We start from the raw sequence: 19,621 nt of genomic DNA, 5'->3' as shown, positions 1-19,621 counted from the left end.
CAAACGTCATTAAATCGTGCTAATAGTGCGATCCGGTGGATGATTATCACACCCCAGCACACTTCTCCCATTTGTGTCCCATACATAAACAGTAATGGGTGAGTCATTGGGTAATAACAGGAGTTTCCATTATTACCCAATGACATGTCCAGTACTGTTTACGCATGGGACATGAACAGGAGAAGTGCACAGGGGTATGATAAGTAGTTGGTAACTCCGCTTCAATCCATTGGGAGAGGTAGGGAAACATAAATATATTATTATTATTGTTGTTGTTGTTGTTGTTGTTGTTGTCGTCATTATTATTATCTCCCCCGATCACGCTATTAGTATGATTTAATCATGATTTAATGACGGTTGTCTCCTGTGTGAAAAAGTCCTTAATGGGAATTATATCTGAGTAGACATGTATTTGTGAAAAGAACTTTGAAGCTGTGAAGCAGTTCTGGATTATTAGGGTTACTATAGCTTTGGGAATGATGCTTCTGCAAATGTACCACTTCTCACTTGTACATTCTCAATTCTGCCCGTGTAATGGATGTATGTTTTAAAAATGTTAAGACATAATAAATATGGGCTATTTAAAAGGCAGACATAGAAGAGAGAAGAATATGAAACAGTACCAACTACAACAGTTCATACTGCTTTGCAACCTCCTAAAACATGTTTACCTTAACAGTTCTTGTAGTTCAACGACACCAGCTGTTCCTTCCATAAATGAAACCATGAAGATGTCATCTGAAAAAGGGAACAAGCTGATTTTGTTTAATCTAAAATGCAGTAGTATTTGTGGCTAGTGTCAATTATTCATGTGTTTCACAGCTTAAAATACTCTAAATAGCACTGGTATTAATCAGTTCCATGTCTGACACAGGGGAAAAGGCACACTTATTTTCATGATGCATCAACAAGAAGTACCTATGACTAATAGATAAGAAATAAACTACTTCTGCTAAGTAGGTTGCATATCATATCAGATATTTGTAATATTATTTTATAAAGCACGTATTTCTCTAAAACCCTTACTTTCAGATTTCAAAAGCTAGTCATCATCTTTTCAAACAAGAAAAATCACCCGAAGGTTAGCTGAATGTACCACAGAAACATTTCATTGCTTCTGAACTATGCTTCAGTTACTGAAGATAAGAAATAATGTAAGCACATGCTGCATATAAAATGAAGTACATGGTCAGTCCAAAAGCAGCAAGCTATTACTATGCAGCTGTTCTAGGTAGAAAACACTCAGGGGATTTTTTTTTACTCTGTTAAATAATATGAACACCTCTGTGGAATAAGGGAATTGGGAGAAGAGTGATTTTTTTATTACTGCAGAGCATTGTGGGAAAGAACATGTTTATGTGCAGATATATATTTTGGTGCTTTGTATGTACATCAGTTAATGATACTTGATAGTATATTATAGAAATCACATGGAGCCCAGCAAGGTATGCATCTGCATGTTCAGGGTTCAGTATAAGTGTTGCATATTTGTGAATCACTATGCAAGTAGGCACCTTTCCAAACCAGCATTCTACATTCCTAGTGTTAGTCCAGACACAGAGATTCAAGTCTCTACAATTACATACCCGCTAACTTTTCACACATGAAAACTGGGAATTGTGAATCCAACATCAGAGTATGGCCAAAAGTGTGTGGCCAAACCACCCCCCCCCCCCCCCAAAAAAAAAAAAAAACCAGGAAGAGCACACAGGCTACTATTTTAAGCAAAGAAGCTCTAGAATTTATATACTGAATTTAGTTAGGAAAGCCTAGGAAAGGGGGGAAATTAATAAATAGAACACTTGGTGTGTGGATGTATGCATATAAAAAGAGACAAGCTAAAAACAGCAGCAGAAGTGTGCTTTTGCCTGGGCCTACTGGGAAGGACAACATTCCAACCTCTCCTCTCTCCTCCCATCTACTAAGTTATATAAGTAAAAACTACTTTTGCACATTGAACTCAGTTTCTAGCAGCTGAAATAAGCTGAGGACAAAGTGGAAAATGGGAGGAGAGAGAAACTGGGACATTTTAGAAGCAACTGAAATAGTGCAACATTTGAAGATTAATCAGGATTGCCCCTGTCAAATTCAGACTGGTACAGTGTATGATTCTCATAACTGTCAAGTTATTATTATTTTTACAAAAGAAAAAGAAAAAGATCATTCCTTTTGCTTATCTAAAAAGTAATTTCAAGTTGCACACACATGATGCTCTGTTCCAAAGCTAGAAGAGGCTGCAGCAGTCTGCTTTTGCCTGAGACTGCTGTTAAGGGCAAAACTCTGTCCCTTCTACTCTGCTCCTCCTTGATGAAGAGCAATTGCAATTGCAGTAGATTACAACAACTGAAGCTGAGAGTGAAGGGGGAAAGTGAATGAAAGAGAAATTGAAACATTTTTACAACATAGAAAGTGGGACAGTAGGTTAATCAGCCTGTCTCCACCAACCTCTGACAGTGACCATGTTATAATCCCTCCATGGAGCTGCTGCCATACAGAATTTCTCAGTTGCCACCACAATACTGTTGCATAATATATATTGAAATTTACATATTTTAGACAGTATATTTTCATTGTTAATAGTGTTGTTTTAATTCTATTATTCTATGAGAAACCCATCTACAAACAGAAATGCCAAACTGTCAGAAGAACATTGGTCTGATCTACTATGTATAGCTCTAACAGCAGCTAAAATCAGCATGTGATGCTTCTCCTCATGCCTATGGAAGAGATCCATCACCACCCACTAATGCCTGCAGATTAAACTTGTTTTGTAAGGCATAGGCTTAGAAGTTGCTTAAAAAGTTAGCAACCCACTTACAAATTTCCATGGTATTCTGAGTGTGTGGTTTTGTATTTTAAAGGAATAAACAATATGTCCTTAGGATTTCTAGAACTTGAATCTGGAGTGTCAAACAGATACTGTAGTGCCAAACAAGTGCAGAAGTCTAACTCTCATAAGCCATGATTCATTGTTAGACATTCATACTAATATGAGACAAAACAAACACACATGCCCCCAAAACAAAAACAAACAAACATACAAAAAACCCCAACAAAAAACCAAAATTTCTCAAGACATGCTGTAGTCTGTTTAATGGTATCCACATAGATATGACATTTACTGTACATTAAGATAAAATTAACTAAAAGTACATTTTTTGCTATTATTAACCTAAATCAAGTAAAAGGTAATACTTAAATTGGTTTCAATAACATTAAATAGGTCTAAATAGCCCTCCTTCTAGTCCATCTGCCATGGTTCCAGCCACAGAGAGAGAGAAGAACCACTGGACTTATTCCCCTTCCCACTGCTATTTCTTCTCTTTTTGTGTCGTGCCATTTTTAGACTGTAAGCCTGAGGGCAAGGAAATGTCTAATTGACTATCTATAAGCCGCTCTGAGAGCCTTTCTGGCTGAAAAGTGAGGTATAAATACAGTAAATAAATAAATAAATAAATAGGATGGGTCCACCTAGAATTCCATATCAAATGCATTGCTTTCAGTGTCAAATGCTTGCTGTTGTTATCTGCAGTCAAGCCAACCTCAACTTATCCTAGTCTCCTTCTGATTTCTTGAATACATTCTCCTTTCCGATCAATGACTGAGCCAAAGTATGGAAAATCTTGAACTATTTCAATGTCTTCAGATAAAGTAATGTAAAGCATCTGTGGCCATTATTTTTGTTTATTAATGTTCAACTCTAAATCTCCTTTGCAATTTCTTCTTTGACTCTCTTCAGTAATCATTCCAAACCTTTGCTATTTTCTGCTAATAGTACAATGTCATCTGCATATCTTCAGTGGTTGAAGCTCCTTCTTCCAATTTTCACACCTCCTTCCTCATAGTCTAATCCTGCTTTAGGTATGATATGTTCAGCATACAGAAAGAACCACAACCTGGAAACATTACCCAAGGAGACTTTCTGCTGTGCTTTCTGCAACCGGACTTGTTTATCTCGGACTGGCCTTTTTAGTCATCAACGTGCTTGTAGAAAGCGTGGGATGAGTCCTTCCTGAATCTTTGGCCTGTTACAGACTGCCAAAATAAAGCTGCTTCGGGTCTCTTTGGAGGTATGCTATTTAAATGATGCATGGGTCCTAAGAGTTCGGAGGTCATGCCAAAGCCACACTCCATTCCTAAGCACTGGAGTGCAGCTTTGGTGCAGCTTCCAGATATAGTGTTTAAAGACTTCCAAGGAGGGAGACTCCATCACTCTTCAAGGAAGTGTGTTCCACTGTGGAACAGCCCTTACTATCAGGAAGTTCCTCCTAATGTTGAAGTGGAATCTCTTTTCCTGCAGCTTGCATTCATTGTTCTGGGTCCTGTTCTCTGGAGCAGCAGAAAACAGGCTTGCTCCCTCCTCAGTATGACATCCCTTCAAATATTTCAACAGGGCTGTCATGTCATGCTCTTAACCTTCTCTTCTCCAGACTAAACATCCTCAGCTTCCTAAGTCGTTCTTCATAGGACATAGTTTCCAAACTCTTCACCATTTTGGTGGCCCTCCTTTGGACACGCTCCAATTTTTCAACATCCTTTTGGAATTGTGGTGCCCAGAAATGAACATAGTATTCCAGGTGAGGCCTAACCGAAGCAGAACAGAGTGGTACTATTATTTTCCTTGATCTAGAAACTATACTTCTATTGATGCAGCCTAGAATCACATTGGCTTTTTTAGCTGCTGCGTCACACTGTTGACTCAAGGTCACCCAGAGGGCTTCTGTGGCTGAGCCAGGATTTGAACCCTGGTCTCTCAGTGTCCTAATCCAATGCCCAGATCATTATACCACACTCACCCTCTAATAGTAATACTAATAATAATTAATAATACATTTTTACTTTTATGTATTTTTATTTATTTTTTATGCCCAAACTCGAGGCGAGAGCGAGATACAACATATGATTGAAATACAACATACAACTGAACACATGATATAAAGAGGGGGAATTGCATGTTCCCTGTTGTGACAGTGTGACCAGACGTCCTCTTTTCCAGCCAGGACATGTCCTACATTTCAACCTTCTGTCCAGAGGGAACTGCAAAACCGCCTCCATTTTGAGCACGACTCAGAAGCATGAATTTACATTTATGTGAGTGTTTTTAGCTTTTCATTTACAAATGTCTCCCATTCCCCCTTGGAATGTCCTACATTTTGCAGTGCCTTGTCCTCCTTGGCGGTGAGGCATCTGGTCACTCTGGGACGAGGCCCAGTAAAATGTAGGACATCCAAAGAGAAATAAAATGGAGGACATGATCAAATAAAAGCTTTTTTTTTTAAACACTTTTATAAAATGTAAATTTTATGCTGAGGATGGAGGACATTTTGGACATCCCTAGCCTGAAATGGAAGACATGACCAAAAATAAAAGCTACATCCATCCTCCTCGACAGAAGGCTAAAATGGAGGCCATGTCCTGGAAAAGGAGGACCTCTGGTCACCCACTCTCTCTCTTTCTCTCTCTGGTCCAAAACAGACTGTAGAAATACCAGTCCACTTTAGCTTTTATTATCTTTAACTGCCCTGGCTCAGTGCTAGGGAATTCTGGGAAGTGTAGTTTTGTGAGACATTTGACCTTCTCTGTCAGAGAATTGTGGTGGTGCCGCAATGAACTACAATTCCCAGAGATCCCTAGCACTGAGCCATGGCGACTAAAGCCCGTCTCAAAGTACTGTAGACTGTTTCTGCAGTGTGTTTTGGGCCTCTCTCTCAGCTCCTGGACTACATTTCCCGGCAGGCCTTTCGCCCAGGCCTAGCTTGGCGGCCTCTGCGACTAGTCTTCTCGCAGAGCGTGGCTACAATAATAATAACCTCCAACGACTGGAGCCGAGGCCAGGCCTCTGAGGGCCATGAGCCGCCTGGGCTCCGTGCAGCAGAAGCTGCCCTGCCTCTTTGTGACGCGGGTGGCGGAGGGGCCCTCGGCCAAGAGGGAGCACCAGGTGAGGCAAGCAAGGAAGGAAGGAAGGAAGGAGGCGGCTGAGGGAAAGGCCCCAGCCCCAGCCCAATAATGATGCACAAACAGTCCACTCTGAGGCCGCTTCAGCAGATGGCAGTACTTGCCCATAGGGAAACACAGGGGGATGCTTGCCCAATGATTCCCTATGAGCAAATACCTGTAATCCCCAATGATTCCCTATGGACAATCCCCAATGATTCTCTGAGCAACTAATCCTCAATGATTCTCTATGGGCAAGTATTCCCCAGTCATTGTTTATGGGCAAGTATTCCCCTATGTTTCCCTATGGGTAAGTATTCCTCAGTAATTCTATAGGCAATTATTCAATATAGGCAAGTATTCTCCTATGTTTCCCTATGGGCAAGTATTCCTCAGTAATTCTCTATAGGCAAATAATTTCCAATGATTCTCTATGGGCAAGTATTCTCAGTAATTCTCTATAGGCAGGTATGGTTTCCCTGTGGGCAAGTACTGTCATTTGTTTTACTGTGTCCCTGCTTGAGCTGCCCTTGGCTCAGTGTTAGGGAATCCTAGGAACTGAAGTTTATTGTGGCACCAGAGCTCTCTCTGAGAAAGAAGGCTAAAAGTCCCACAAAACTACAGTTCCCAGAATTCCCTAGCCTTGAGCCATGTCAGTTAAAGCAGTCTCAAAGTGGATTATTTCTAGGGGTCCCAACCGCAAAGAAGGACAAGGCACCACAAAATGGAGGAGGACATGACCAAAGGAAAGCTCAAAACACTCCTAGAAACATAAATCCATCTTTCTTGGTCATGCTCAAAATGGGATGATTTTTGGGGCATTCCTCCTGGACAGAAGGTTGAAATGGAGGACAGGTCCTGGAAAAGGAGGATGTCTGGCCTCACTAGGTTTTACCGAGAAACCTAGGCTCTTGCCAGAGGCAAAGCTCTGGTAGAAACCCGCTTGGAGACCCTGAAAAATAGGTTGCTCACCTGTGTTTTAATTCCTTCTTGCCTTCCTTTTGCTTCACACCCAGGTATACAACTACAGTACTTTCATGATTGTCTTAGCCTGCATCTGCACTGCAGAAATAATCCAGCTTCACACCACTTTAACAGCCATGGCTCAGTGCTATGGAATTCTAGGGATTGTAGGTTTGTGAGACATTTAGCCTTCTATGTCAGAGAGCTCTGGTGTCACAACAAACTACAAATCCCGGAATCCCATAGCATTGAATCATGATAGTTAAAGTGGTATCAGACTGGATTATTTCTGCAGTGCAGATGCATCCTGAATGGGTGAAAATTGTCATGGTGGCTTTCCTGCCTCTTTGCTGCACAAGGGAGCTGAGATGATTAATTTTGTAGGAATATTCTGCCAAGGGAATGGACCTGTCCTCCCCTCCTCGAATACAGAAGAACTGGCCTTTAGCAAAATACCATAAGCACCCTGTTTTTATACCTCTTTTATACCGGTGCAGATGCCTTACATTTTGTTGTGTAACAACAAATTTTTCAGGCAAACTGAAAGAAAGAAGTTGGTAGCATTAGCTTTTGTAGACTTGAGCCCACTTCCTCAGATGCATGTTTTAGCACTCTTAGTACATCTTGCACTTTCTCTGCTTAGTTTTATGGAATTAAAACAATTCTGATAAGTATGATTTCAGATTCAGAATAAAGCATTACGGTGGGCCCTTGATAACAGCTGAGGTTTGGTTCCAGGACCCCCAAATTTACCAAAATTGGTGGGTGGTCAATGATCATAGTGGGGAAGAACTAGGTGTCCTTTGGATAAAATGGCAAAATCAAAGTTTGCTTTTTGGAATTTATATATTTTTTTAAAAAGTATTTTCAAACCATAGATGCTTGAATCGGTGGATAAAAAGATCCATGAATATGGAAGGCCTGGTTGACTGTACAATCCATAGGGAAAGTTCTCTAATAATTTTTCATTTCTGTATCCCTGAAGTTCTGAGAAAATTAAAAAGCAGCTGTCATTAGCACACTTAGTATGCAAAGGGCTGTTGTGTAGCACCTTTCAGACAAACTGAAAGAAGAACTTTAATAGACTCGAGCCTACTTCCTCAGAAGCATGTTTTAGCACCCTTAGTCCATTTTGCACTTTCTGTGCTTAGTTTTATTGAATTAAACAGGTTTAATTTGGACAAGCATGTTGTCACTGTTACCTACACAATATTAAAGGGATAAACACAACTAACTTACCATTGTTTTGTTGGCAATGTGGCTTCTAATTTCAAAATGAAGCTTGGGAGCAACTGTTGTTCCCTTCCTATATGATGCATGGAATCTTTGTTACCATGGATATAGTACCTTTTAAGATTCTCTAGCAAAGCACTTGAACACTTCAAAATGGAACAGCGTTTTGCTTTCCCATTATGCCACCTATGGAAAAAATGTTTTAAAATAAAGATGCACATGGAATTTAATTTTCTTCTCCCTCTTTGGTGAATCAGTATTGAAGGTTGTACTGCATCATCACAATGCGAAGGTTGGTAGTTGGTTTCTTGCTCCATTGCCCTGTAACTTGCCTTGAAGAAAAAACTCTGCTTCCCAAACAATGTATAATATTTCCCCCGCTCTCCTTAGCCTTTTAAAGTGTTGGCCACTGAAACGATTAATCAGAAGGCGCTTGATGCAGATATATACAATGCAGTCCCAACGGAAAAAGTGGATGGAACTTGCTGCTACATAACTACTTACAAAGGTATGTAGAAATCCAGAATGGTGAAGAGTAGTAGATAGGATAAATGCTGCACGAGTTCAAACCCCATTGAGATCATTTCAGGCAGATACACTTTGAGTGCTGTTGCTCACCATGTTGAAATAACCTAGTTTTTAAAATGAAGATATTGTGCTATCTGGCAGGGCATGTCACATTCCAGATTCTGCCATTCTTTGCAGTCTTATCTCTGGACTATTTGATCAAGCGGTTGCCTTAGCAATCATTAATCTTGTGCCTTTCACTACTTCACAAATTGCCTCCATTAAGCCACAGGTATTTCAGCGATGCTGCTGTTACTATGCCCATTCGTAAGGAGAGAGAACGTTTTGCAGTTGTCTACTCTCAGTAAATCTGCAGATAACAAAAACTGATGTGGATTTAAAATAATACTGCCAAATTGATAAACATTTGTCCTTGAGCAATCAAGATTATAGCATGAATCCCTTATTCATGGTATTAATGCCTGCGGTTTCACTTACCCATCTCTGAAAAAAATGTTCTTTGTAGGAATTTTTAGGTCCTCCAGAGTGATTTTATAGTACGCTTCTGGTGTAAGTTAACCATAGAGTCTTGCTGCAGAACCTAAAAATGCCTAGAGAAGTATTTTCACTAGGAATCTCTAGGTCCTCCAGTGCGATTCTGTGGTTGACATTTGTTGGAAGTAATTCATTTCAACAAGGTTTGCCGTTATCTGTGGTTTTGCATTTTCACAGTAAGTCCAGGAATGTATTCCTCATAGGTACAGGGGTTATACTGTACAGTAAAAAAGAAGGTACAATCGAACTGAAGTCATACACTGTGATACTATGTATACTTACTTGGGAGTAAATCCCAGTGAAGTGACTGGGAGTACCATGCACTGAACCAGATTTTAAGTCTCATTGATTTAAATAGGCAGACTTTAAACATATGATTAGCACTCCCTTTGAAATCACTAGGACCCAGCTAGGAACCAGCTATTAAACACTTTTCAGTTATTCTACAAAATATGTACAGCTGTTAAAAACAATAAATCATCTTATTAAATGTGAAAGTTTCAGTTAAATTATATAATTATCAATACTGCTCTTCATTATGTCATAAGTTAAAACAGGAAAAATGTGTTTACATAAGCAAGCTTTATTTTGTTCAAGCAATTACCTGTTTATCAAACCTCAAAAATGTGTATTGTGCTCTGTGTATTTGTGCCTTGTATATAATTTAACTTTGATTTTTTTAAAATTAGCAGTATATAAATATGTAAAAGGAATAATAAGAGCAATATATATGGAATTTGCTGGAAGATTTGTCTTGCAGTTTTTATGTAAGAAAAGCTAATGTAAATTTCAATCTGATGTCATAACTGCAGGGCAACCATACCTTTGGGCCAGGCTGGATAGAAAACCTAAGAAGCAGGCTGAAAAAAGATTTAAACGGTTCTTGTACTCAGCAGACAATTTACAAGGTTGGTGATGATATTTTTTTTAAAAAAAATCCGGCAGTTAAATGCTTTTGGAAGCTGGGGGACAGCAAGGAAGTGATGAAATCTGTTGCTTCAAATGACCTTCCTAGTCCATCTTATCTGCAGTTGTCATTTCTACCCAAACTGCCTTCTTATTCCATCTGATAACACACATTGATTGAAATACCAGCATTTTTAAAAGGCAGATGGGAAGAATAAAAGTGAGTGGTTTTTGTTTGCACACACATTCATTTGGCCAATAGGCCTTTAAAACATCTGCTGTTTCATGAGTGGTGGAGAAAATAATGGATGGGTTGGAGAAGGAAGATATACTGCCACCTGTTGCTTTTATATTGTTTTTGTCTTGTACAGGCAATAGCATTCTCTGAAGAGCATAATGAAGGATGGCAGAGTGATAGAGGCATGTGCAGCTTCATTAAACATAATGCAAATGAAGCACCCTTAAGTATCATAGGTTCAGGGAGAACACCAAAGTAATTATTTATTTAAAAATGTTGGGACATGAGATAGCACCCACAGGTCAGATTTGACCCAAACAGTGGATCTGTTTAGATCTTCAATGTCTTTTGGTTTTACAGAATATTGCTTGTTCCTGATTAATAAGACATTTTGCTTGGGCTCTGATTGTGTTCTTTTTGGTATTAACCTGGAATGGGCATCCTCTGCAGCTTTAAGTAACTGGAAATGACAACAAAATCATGCTAACAAAAGTCAGCAATTTCCAAGACTGTGGAGTCTGCATCTCTTTCTGATTAGTGAAATCTAGCTTTTCCATTTAAACGAGACAGCTAAAACACAGTGGCAGGATAATCAGTTCCAGTATTTTATGCATGTACATGTAAATACATATACGCACAATAGAGCAGTCTACACAGCCTAAATCTAATGAAGCTGCTGCTGCTAAGTTGTTTATCCAGCACTAAAATGCATTAATGCTTGTTCAGAGGTAGGCTGGACATAAAATGTTTCTGGTATCAAAAAGTATATTTCTGTGTTTGCTTTCAGGATTTACTTGGAGTGTTGAAGAAGATTTCAGGCCTGTCCCTGAATGCTGGATTCCAGCAAAGGAAACAGAGCATTGTAATGGAAAACCTCTTCCTGATGAAAATGGACATATTCCAGGTAGAATACTTGTTAATAGCAAAAAATCCATTTTAAATATTATCTTCAGCTAGTTTACCCATGCATTTCAGCACTTGAAAAATGTGCATTGACAATTTATATGTTCAGTTGCATCCACAGAGCAACAGATTGCCTAGAGAAACTTATAGGGAAGCCAAAAAAATAGCCCCAAGTCAACAAGGATAAGAGATCTAATGAAGTACAAGTTTGTGTCTATTACATTGTGCAACATATTTCTTGTTCAGAGAAGTTCACAATATCTTGTTCATTGTCATAGTTTTACTGAAGTATAGTGAGATTTTGAGACCATGGTTCTCTAGTATAGGATAATGGCACAGAATTACTTTTGTAGAGTTCTCCAAAGGGGGGGGGGAATCAGTGGTTATTTTTTCAGGCATTCCAAGTCCTACTTTTTTATATAGCCAGCTATAAGGAAAAATAAAATTGATTGGTGGAAAAGAGTTTAACTTTTTTTAAGCACTCCATTTTGTCAGCTGAAGTATCAGCTGTGTCAGGAGTCATCATTGCTGGCCTTTAAAAAGACCCATATCATTTGTCTTCTTTGATATTTTTTTAATGATTTCATTGGGTTTCTGGATGTATGTAATGTGTTCTTAGCTGTAATTATTTAATGGATTTTAGTGTTTTCCGGGATAGATATTTTGGGGCTTTTATTGGTTTATGCATAATTTTTGAAACATTGCTATTTATATATTGGCAACCCTTAAGATTTTTAGATGAAATAAACATATGTACAACTAAGACTAGTATTTGTATCAGCTTAAAAAATTGCGCACATAAAAACAATCTTGACAGTGGGGGGAAAAAGGCTTGCTTTGTTTTCATAGGTTGGGTCCCTGTGGAGAAAAACAGCAAACAATATTGTTGGCACACTTCTGTTGTGAACTATGAATTTGAACTAGCTCTCATTCTGAAGCATCACACTGAAGAACCTGGTCTTCTAGAAATTAGTCCAGTGCCCTTATCCAAATTTTCAGAGCACACACTGGAGCTTATTGGAACAAACATTAATGGCAACCCATATGGTAAGTATACTCTTTGTATACCAATATAGATATTTTAAAGAAGATTTTAATAAACTAGTCTAACAGATCCATTGTCTTCAAATTACAAATTTAATCTTGCAGAAATAAGCAAAACTGTTTGGAAAAGGCACACATTAGGTTGTAGGTTACTGCAATTGTTTACTACTAAAGAGAGAATTTGTCATACAGATTTTATGGAAGGCTAGGTAGTGAGTGGCTGATCTGCATCAGGGCCAGAGAGAGGCAAGGAGACAGGAAAATTTCTGGTTATGACAAAATATATGTGGAATAAGCCTGATAAAGGAAGGCTTAAAACATGGGGGTATACTAGAGATCTGAGACTGTAGTAGAGAAGTAGGGGAGAGAATTACGAAACAAAATGTGGCATATGGGAGAAGGAATAGTTTAGAGAAATGTGGGAACATCTAATGAAAATAAATATTTTAATTCTGCTTAATTTTAATAGGTTTAGGAAGCAAGAAATACCCTGTACACCTTCTTGTCCCTCATGGAATATTTCAAATAAAAAATGCACCTGCACTGAATCACAGTGACATATTGGCATGGTTTGATGGATGTAAAGAAGGGAAAATTGAAGGCATTGTATGGCATTGTGTTGATGGAAATTTAGTCAAGGTAATACTGAAAGCTTTACTAGAAGTATTCCATATTTCTACTTTCATGAGCTGTATTTGTAGCATATCATACAGTTTGCTCAAGACAATGTTATTTCTGTTTTGAAGGGGTATGTGTGATAGTCACCCTATGTGAGACATTTGCTTGAGTTTCTTTGCTTGTCCTGCACACCTTTTTGGCCAGGATCCAGTGGCGTACTTCCATGAGAATTAGCAGTCTCTTCACTCTAATGAAACTCTGGCAACTTAAGACTGTTAAATCATATGAAGCAGGTTTCTAGCACCAGAGAATGAGAAGAAAATCCTGATTTTACCAGGTGACTATTCATTTGAAAGAGAGAGAGATGTATCTCCCACCTCTCCTCCAGTGAACTCAAAGAAACATTCCCTCTCCTTCCTGCTTCCTCCTCACAACAGCCTGTAACATTGGTTAGGCTGAAAAAGAATGACTAGCTGAAATCATCCAGTGAGTGTTAATGGTTGAATTGAGACTAGAATACAGAACTTAAGTTTTAGTTCAACACTAATCATAACAAATATGAAAATATAGCATTGGACCTTGGCCTCTTTAAACATGGGTATGTTTATATTTTTGTATATCTAAATAGGACATGACTGTTTTTAATATACTTGCATGCTACCTGATATGTAAAGTCAGCATGTTTACTTGTGCTTCTTTTCTTTATAGCTTCATCGACATCATCTTGGCTTGTCCTGGCCAATTGCAGACCCTCACTTGATTTCTCAGCCAGTTGTTGTCAACTTCAGTATGGTCAAATATGACTATAATTTTGAACCAAAGACACTTTTTGATTATTTTTCAAAGTTGGATGGACAAAGATTCAATAGTCTCAGGGATATAACAGGTGATCTATGATCAGATTTCTTAAACAGATAGACACATCGGTGTCAGCATGTTTACTTGTGCTTCATTCCGTTTAACTCTGTCTTATATGAGGTGTATATGTCAAAAATTGCATTTTTTGTTGAAATGCAGTTAAAATAGTATTTAGTTTACACATGGCTTAACAGATACATGTATGTAGCAGGAAAACCTAAATTTGAACATCATTATTTTTCTTTCCAACCCCCCAAAATTAAGCCTGAAATGTACCTTGAATGTTTTTTAAAGCAGTAACAATTTGATCTTGAGAATGATGCATTTTTTTCTCTTTAAGTCTGTATAGTTGACATTTGCGGTTATTGTAAAAAATAATTTGTGCAGATGACTTTATTCTAGCAACATATAACTAACAGAATATTTATCAGTAGATGGAAAATGCTAGTAAAAACATAAGGCTCTTTGATCCTCTGGACTTCATATCTGTTCCATACCACAGGTAGAGGAGCCCAAAATACTTCTGGAGTAAATGAAGAATACATGCATATATATATATCAATATCCCTACCTTAAAATACACAGAAGCAGTTGTGTAGGAAGGGTCTGATTCTTTGTCTTTTAAATGTTGTTATCGATATGATTCATGCATGTATTGAATGCGAAGTGTAGTCTGGAAGCCACACCAAATTTTAACATTTGTTTTTAAATGTTGAGATTAATTAAATTCTGTACTTCTTTTGAAGTGTATATAATACTGCAGTAGTGTGCTACTGTTCTAATTAATTTTATAGTTTCACGTATTTTAGGATTATGGACTGCACTGACTGTTATATGAGAGTATTTCTCTTTGCTCTCCACTCTTCTTTTTCAAATCTGTAAAGAATCCTTAACCTTCTAGACTAGATGTAGGGGGCCCATGGGGAGCTGTTTTGTGTAATACACTATACAACCCAGTAGAGCTAAAATAATGTGCAGTAAACTTGTTTAGTAAACTGTAGCTTTTCTTTATTATAAAAAGACCTAGTACTTGTGTGTTTCAGTTCAAAACAGGGTAAACAGCATTTATATATTATTCAAATGTAGAAAAATAAAGAACTACTAAACTGCACTCTGTGCATGTCAATGGAAATCTACAAAATGTACAAAAACCCAAAAATTAATAAATTAGCATAACAAAATACATACATATATGGAAAGATACATGCATATCCCAATTCACAGTACTATCATCCTTTTATTAATTGGTTCCATGCTTGCAGAAAATGGAAACAAGCAGTAGCTCAAATTTATGAAGAAGATGCAGACTTTATTGAAAGTCAACAAGGGCTATATAGTAGAGTTGTGCACTACTAACATTTTTGAAGTGTGGGGAAAAGTTTGCTTGGCTCCTAATCAAGGCTATGTGATTATCTCCAGATTGCATGTGTCTTTGAAAAGTTGCATACCTTTCCACTTAATCAATAGAAACTTGGGCTGGAATATCTACATGAACACCAAATTGTTCAGAAAGTGTTTTCAGTCGCTCTTCTAAGATAATATTTTTTTTAACCTCTTCATTATAGTTGTACTTCAGGTCTTCAATTTCTTCAAAAAAGGATGGATCAAAATTATCCAGTTCATTTTTCAGCTTTCTGACTTCTTCCTAATGAGGAACAGAAATTACTGTTATAAATAAAACAATTACATAAACATATGCACTACCTCCAGGGAGTAAACTTGCTATGTATGTAAAATTAGAGTTGTGTACTGCAAAATCTTGCTAATTGTAACGAGAATATTAGACTGTGCTTTAAGATGGACAAATGCTTTGCTGCTGAAATCATGGACCAAAATGTATGCCGATTTAGCTGATTCATACTCTATGTGTACTTAATAGCATGGGAGAAACCTGGCTTTTCATTTCATATCACACAAAAAATTCAGGTATCACACAGCCCACAAAAAGTTTGCATTTTATGCTGCCTCATTCAAAATGTTAACAGCCTATACCAGGGGTAGGCAAACTTTTTGAGCCGAGGGCCGGGTTGCTGTCCCTCAGACAACTGGGGGGCCGAAGCCAAAAAATAAATAATTAAATAATTTTTTAAAAATTTAAATAAATAAATAAACTGGGACAAATGTAGGACAACATTTTCAAACGGTGGACACTTTTTAAAAAAAAGTGGAGGACACACAAAAAAAATTGCTGATTTTTAAAAAAATGTTAATATAAATGCATGTTTCTGAGGCGTCTATAGACAATTGCCCCCCTTGCCCCTGTGCGCGAGAGGCCAAAGGCCCCGGTGGCAATCGGCAGCAGGACCAGGCTGGGGCCGGTCCCAAGGCCTCGCCGGGCCGCATCCGGCCCGCAGGCCGCAGGTTGCCTACCCCTGGCCTATACTGAATTACACTAGCAAGCAGAAACCAGGCACATCTCACTTTAAAAAGCAACTATGGGAAAAGTACATTTGTCCTTATAAGTGTTTAGTATTGAGGGTAAAGTGGGTAACTAGCACAGGACACTATCTAGCAAGGAACAAATGGGCAAAACAACATATTCTTATCTGAGAGTTCAAGTAACTGCAACTTTTCCAAATCAAAATACTTATAGCTGCAATGCCAACCTGAAGTCGCTGCTGTTCCAAATCTGAGGTTTTCAACTGTGTTTTCAGGTCTTCTGCTAGTAACTTGTAGTTTCCAGTCTTGTCTAAATGTTTCAGTTGAAAGTTTTATACATATAAAAATATACATGAAGTTGAATTAATCATAACTATTTCTATTTAAACAAAATGGCATATGGTGCATTAGCTCCCCCCTCCTCCAAGACTAGAAATGATTTCTGAGTTCTTGCAGTTAATACAGAATTTATAATTTAAAGGAATTTTGTTAAAATAAAAATAAATTGATTTTCTAGTATATGTAAAATGCAACAAAATGGTTTTGCATAATTAATATGCAGATAAAACTGGAGCGGGCAAATGCAGTGGGTCCCAAGGAATCTCTTAAATGTCAAAAATGCCCCACCCAGAAATAACCAGATTTTTAATGTTATATAATGCATGGGGGCCTCTGCTACTTAATTAAAAGATGGATTGACCTGGAGATTTCTAAATTAAACAAAAAATCTGATCTCTGACATCTTTAGAAAGGGACCACAAAAACAGTTTGTGGGCTGCATGTGGCCCCGGGCCATGCTGCCCACTGCTGAATTAAAGGATTGGACATGTATAGTAGCATTCCAAAAACTCATCCCAGCATGAACTGGACTTTAGCATTTATCTATAAGTAATACTGGTGCCACTTTAAATTTGGCCCAGTTAAGAGTTACATAATTAAACTTGTGAGAAGGAAAAACACATATCCCACTGTACTCCCTAGTCATTAAACAATGATGTAGGGACTGTGAGAATTGCATCTATATCTACTTTAAGAGAACCAAGGGATCAAATAGGTCTCTACTAAAAACCAATAGCTTATTTCTGCAAGGCTAAATTTTTGCCAGAGTGTGTTACAACACTAGGTTTATGCTATATGATAAATTATGTTAAAAAAAAAAAACTACTAGTAGGTTAAAATACCAAAACTATTTGACCTACTTTCTTTCTCATAGGCCCAGTAGACTAAATATTATGTTAATATTGTGGAATTATGTGGAAAATAATAAAAACTATCAGCACACTCCAGTTTTCATTTCCCTTAGAAAATGATATTACAAAACTAAGGCAGCTACCTTTAACAAATATAAAGCTATTCCTACAAATAGGAGAAATGAAGGCATCTCCCTAACCCTCCCAAGACACTTTAAGCATAGATTTTCTCAGAATAAGTAACATTTGTTTCAGAAATGTTATACAAAACCCAGATACATATTTTAATCCAAGGCTGGAAATTATGGGTTCTTCCAGATGTTGCTGATCTTCAATTCTCAATATTACTTATGCTGGCTAGAGTTGTTGGAAGAATATATGGAGGGCTACAAACAAAGTGAAATACAGTATCAGTAGATTAAAACAGGCTCCCCTGTTTTAATCCACTGATATTTTACTTTTTGTTCCCTATGACTCAAAGGACTTAGGTTTTTATTCAAACCTACTCTTGCAGAAATGCAAGGCACCTATATTTCCACAGAGTTTTAAGATATTCCTTCCATGTTGAAGAATTCTCTTTTTCAAGTACAGCTTTGTATCCCATATGGTCTAGAAGAACAGTGCTTCAATGGGTCTTACTAAAGTCAAAATTTAGAGAAGTACCATTGATTCCATGGGCCTATTCTAGTTGGCATCAGCAACTGGATTTAGCTGTGCTCTTGAAAGGTTTGACACAATATAATTTTTATAGTGTAACTTTTGAAAGGTCCCACAATATAATGAAAGTATTTTAAATGTTACCAGCAGCAAAGCTCTGTCCTTCCTTTATTTCACTTAAATTTTGAGATGCCTCCAACTGGTGAACTAATTCTGCCTTTTCCTTTTCCAAATGGTCATTGGCTAACCTACAGAAACAAAGAATGGGATACAGGAGTGTGGGTAGCTCTTTTTCCCCCTGGATTTGTTCTGCAGAGGAAACATGCTGCTCTGTGCATTACCTGAGAAGCTGAAGTTCCCTGATAAGCTCTTGCTCTGTTTGGGCACTTTCAGGATAGTGTTGGAGAAGCCCAATCTTTATATGGAGGAAAGAGAAATAATTAGATATTAATATTAGATTTTTTTTAATAGTTGGAAGAGATTATGGGTAACAGCATGCTACAATTCTAGGACTAGCCTGAAGGAAGGAGACTCCGCCCTCCATAACTGACATCCGCCAGCCTGAGAGGGAGTTCACCAGGGAGGTCCAGCTCCATCAGGACTAGGCTGGAGGAAGGCGATTATGCCCTCCATAACTGCCATCTGCCGGCCTGAGAGGGAGTTCATCAGGCAGGTCCAGCTCCATCAGGACTAGCCTGGAAGAAGGAAGAGCCCTCCCTCCAATCCATCTGCCTTGGTCCAGGCCTCAGATGGAGAGAAGAACCACTGGACCTCATCCCCTTTCCCTCCACTATTCCCTTCTCCCTTTTGTTTGTATTTTAGATTGTAAGCCTGAGGGCAGGGAACTGTCTGATTAAAAATAATAATTGTAAGCCGCTCTGAGAGCCATTAGGGCTGAAGGGCGGGGTATAAATACCTAAATAAATAAAAAATAAAAATACAATTAATCTCTTGCAAAGGGAGGGCTCTTGGTTGCCTTGCTTTTCTTTCTCACAATTCCCTGTCATACAGAATAGATAGGTGTGAAGAAATATAAAAGGTAGTGCAAACACAATCTCCCTGAAGAAGGGACAGTTCACTCTCCAGCATTCTATGTCTGACTGGCTAGAGAGAAGGCAAGTGCAGTAAAGAGAATTGTACCAAAAACTCCCCCCAAGGGCTTCAGATTGGCAAGAAGGAACCTTAAAGACCTCAAAAACAAAATGCTATTGTGTGCCTTCTAGTCCTTTCCAATTTACAGTGACCCTAAGGTGAACATGAGATTTTTTTGGCAAGCTTTTTTCAGAGGGGGGCATTGCCTTCCTCTGAGGCTGAGAGAGTATGACTTGCCCAAAAACATTCAGTGGGTTTCCATGGCCAAGCAGGGATTTGAACCCTGGTCTCGTCATAGTTCAACACTCAAACTACTACATCATGCTAGTAAAAAACCAAAAAAAACCCCCAACAACCTCTTTCTGTTTTCAGAAGTCCTTGTTGGGGAAGGAAAAACTAAAAACAAAGTAACATAAAATGCAGAAATCAGTTAATGTCCATGGCAGATAAGAGTGCTAAGGGTGTCACAAAAACCATGTTTCTTGTCCAAGACTGTCCCTAATCTGGGAGGGTAAGCACTCTTCCACCTGATAAAATCTGAAGA

General features: G+C 38.2%; 3 protein-coding genes across 11 annotated transcripts in view; 1 reads left to right on the top strand and 2 right to left on the bottom strand.

Moving 5' to 3' along the window:
- The window catches only part of C5H12orf50 (chromosome 5 C12orf50 homolog), a 44,724-nt gene extending 35,887 nt beyond the window's left edge, over positions 1-8,837 (bottom strand). Inside the window, exons 1-2 of the mRNA XM_042467189.1 lie at positions 8,635-8,837; positions 672-738 (exon numbers count right to left, since the gene is read on the bottom strand). The gene's annotated coding sequence lies outside the window, so the exon portion shown is untranslated. The remainder of the gene's footprint in view (positions 1-671; positions 739-8,634) is intronic.
- Positions 5,688-19,621, top strand: part of C5H12orf29 (chromosome 5 C12orf29 homolog) — a 17,041-nt gene continuing 3,107 nt past the window's right edge. The window contains exons 1-8 of one of the 3 annotated variants that reach the window (XM_042467194.1): positions 5,688-5,938; positions 8,521-8,638; positions 10,005-10,100; positions 11,124-11,240; positions 12,089-12,286; positions 12,753-12,922; positions 13,610-13,787; positions 18,496-18,551. In XM_042467194.1, coding sequence (XP_042323128.1) covers positions 5,849-5,938; positions 8,521-8,638; positions 10,005-10,100; positions 11,124-11,240; positions 12,089-12,286; positions 12,753-12,922; positions 13,610-13,787; positions 18,496-18,506 — 978 coding nt within the window. In that variant the 5' untranslated portion in view covers positions 5,688-5,848 and the 3' untranslated portion in view covers positions 18,507-18,551. Of the gene's footprint in view, positions 5,939-8,520; positions 8,639-10,004; positions 10,101-11,123; positions 11,241-12,088; positions 12,287-12,752; positions 12,923-13,609; positions 14,316-18,495; positions 18,552-19,621 lie in introns of those variants that run through there. The other 2 variants (XM_042467192.1, XM_042467193.1) reach the window with 2 other exon arrangements.
- The window catches only part of CEP290 (centrosomal protein 290), a 78,872-nt gene continuing 73,819 nt past the window's right edge, over positions 14,569-19,621 (bottom strand). For 6 of the 7 annotated variants that reach the window (XM_042467179.1, XM_042467177.1, XM_042467178.1 and 3 more), the window contains 4 exons: positions 18,327-18,400; positions 18,130-18,233; positions 16,366-16,448; positions 14,569-15,404 (listed from right to left, as the gene is read on the bottom strand). In XM_042467179.1, coding sequence (XP_042323113.1) covers positions 15,216-15,404; positions 16,366-16,448; positions 18,130-18,233; positions 18,327-18,400 — 450 coding nt within the window. In that variant the 3' untranslated portion in view covers positions 14,569-15,215. Of the gene's footprint in view, positions 15,405-16,365; positions 18,234-18,326; positions 18,401-19,621 lie in introns of those variants that run through there. The other variant, XM_042467181.1, reaches the window with a different exon arrangement.

This window comes from Sceloporus undulatus, chromosome 5 (assembly GCF_019175285.1).
Source record: "Sceloporus undulatus isolate JIND9_A2432 ecotype Alabama chromosome 5, SceUnd_v1.1, whole genome shotgun sequence".
NCBI classification, from domain to species: domain Eukaryota; kingdom Metazoa; phylum Chordata; class Lepidosauria; order Squamata; family Phrynosomatidae; genus Sceloporus; species Sceloporus undulatus.
Note: the sequence above shows the minus strand (reverse complement) of the source record. Positions and strands in the feature narration are given on the sequence as shown.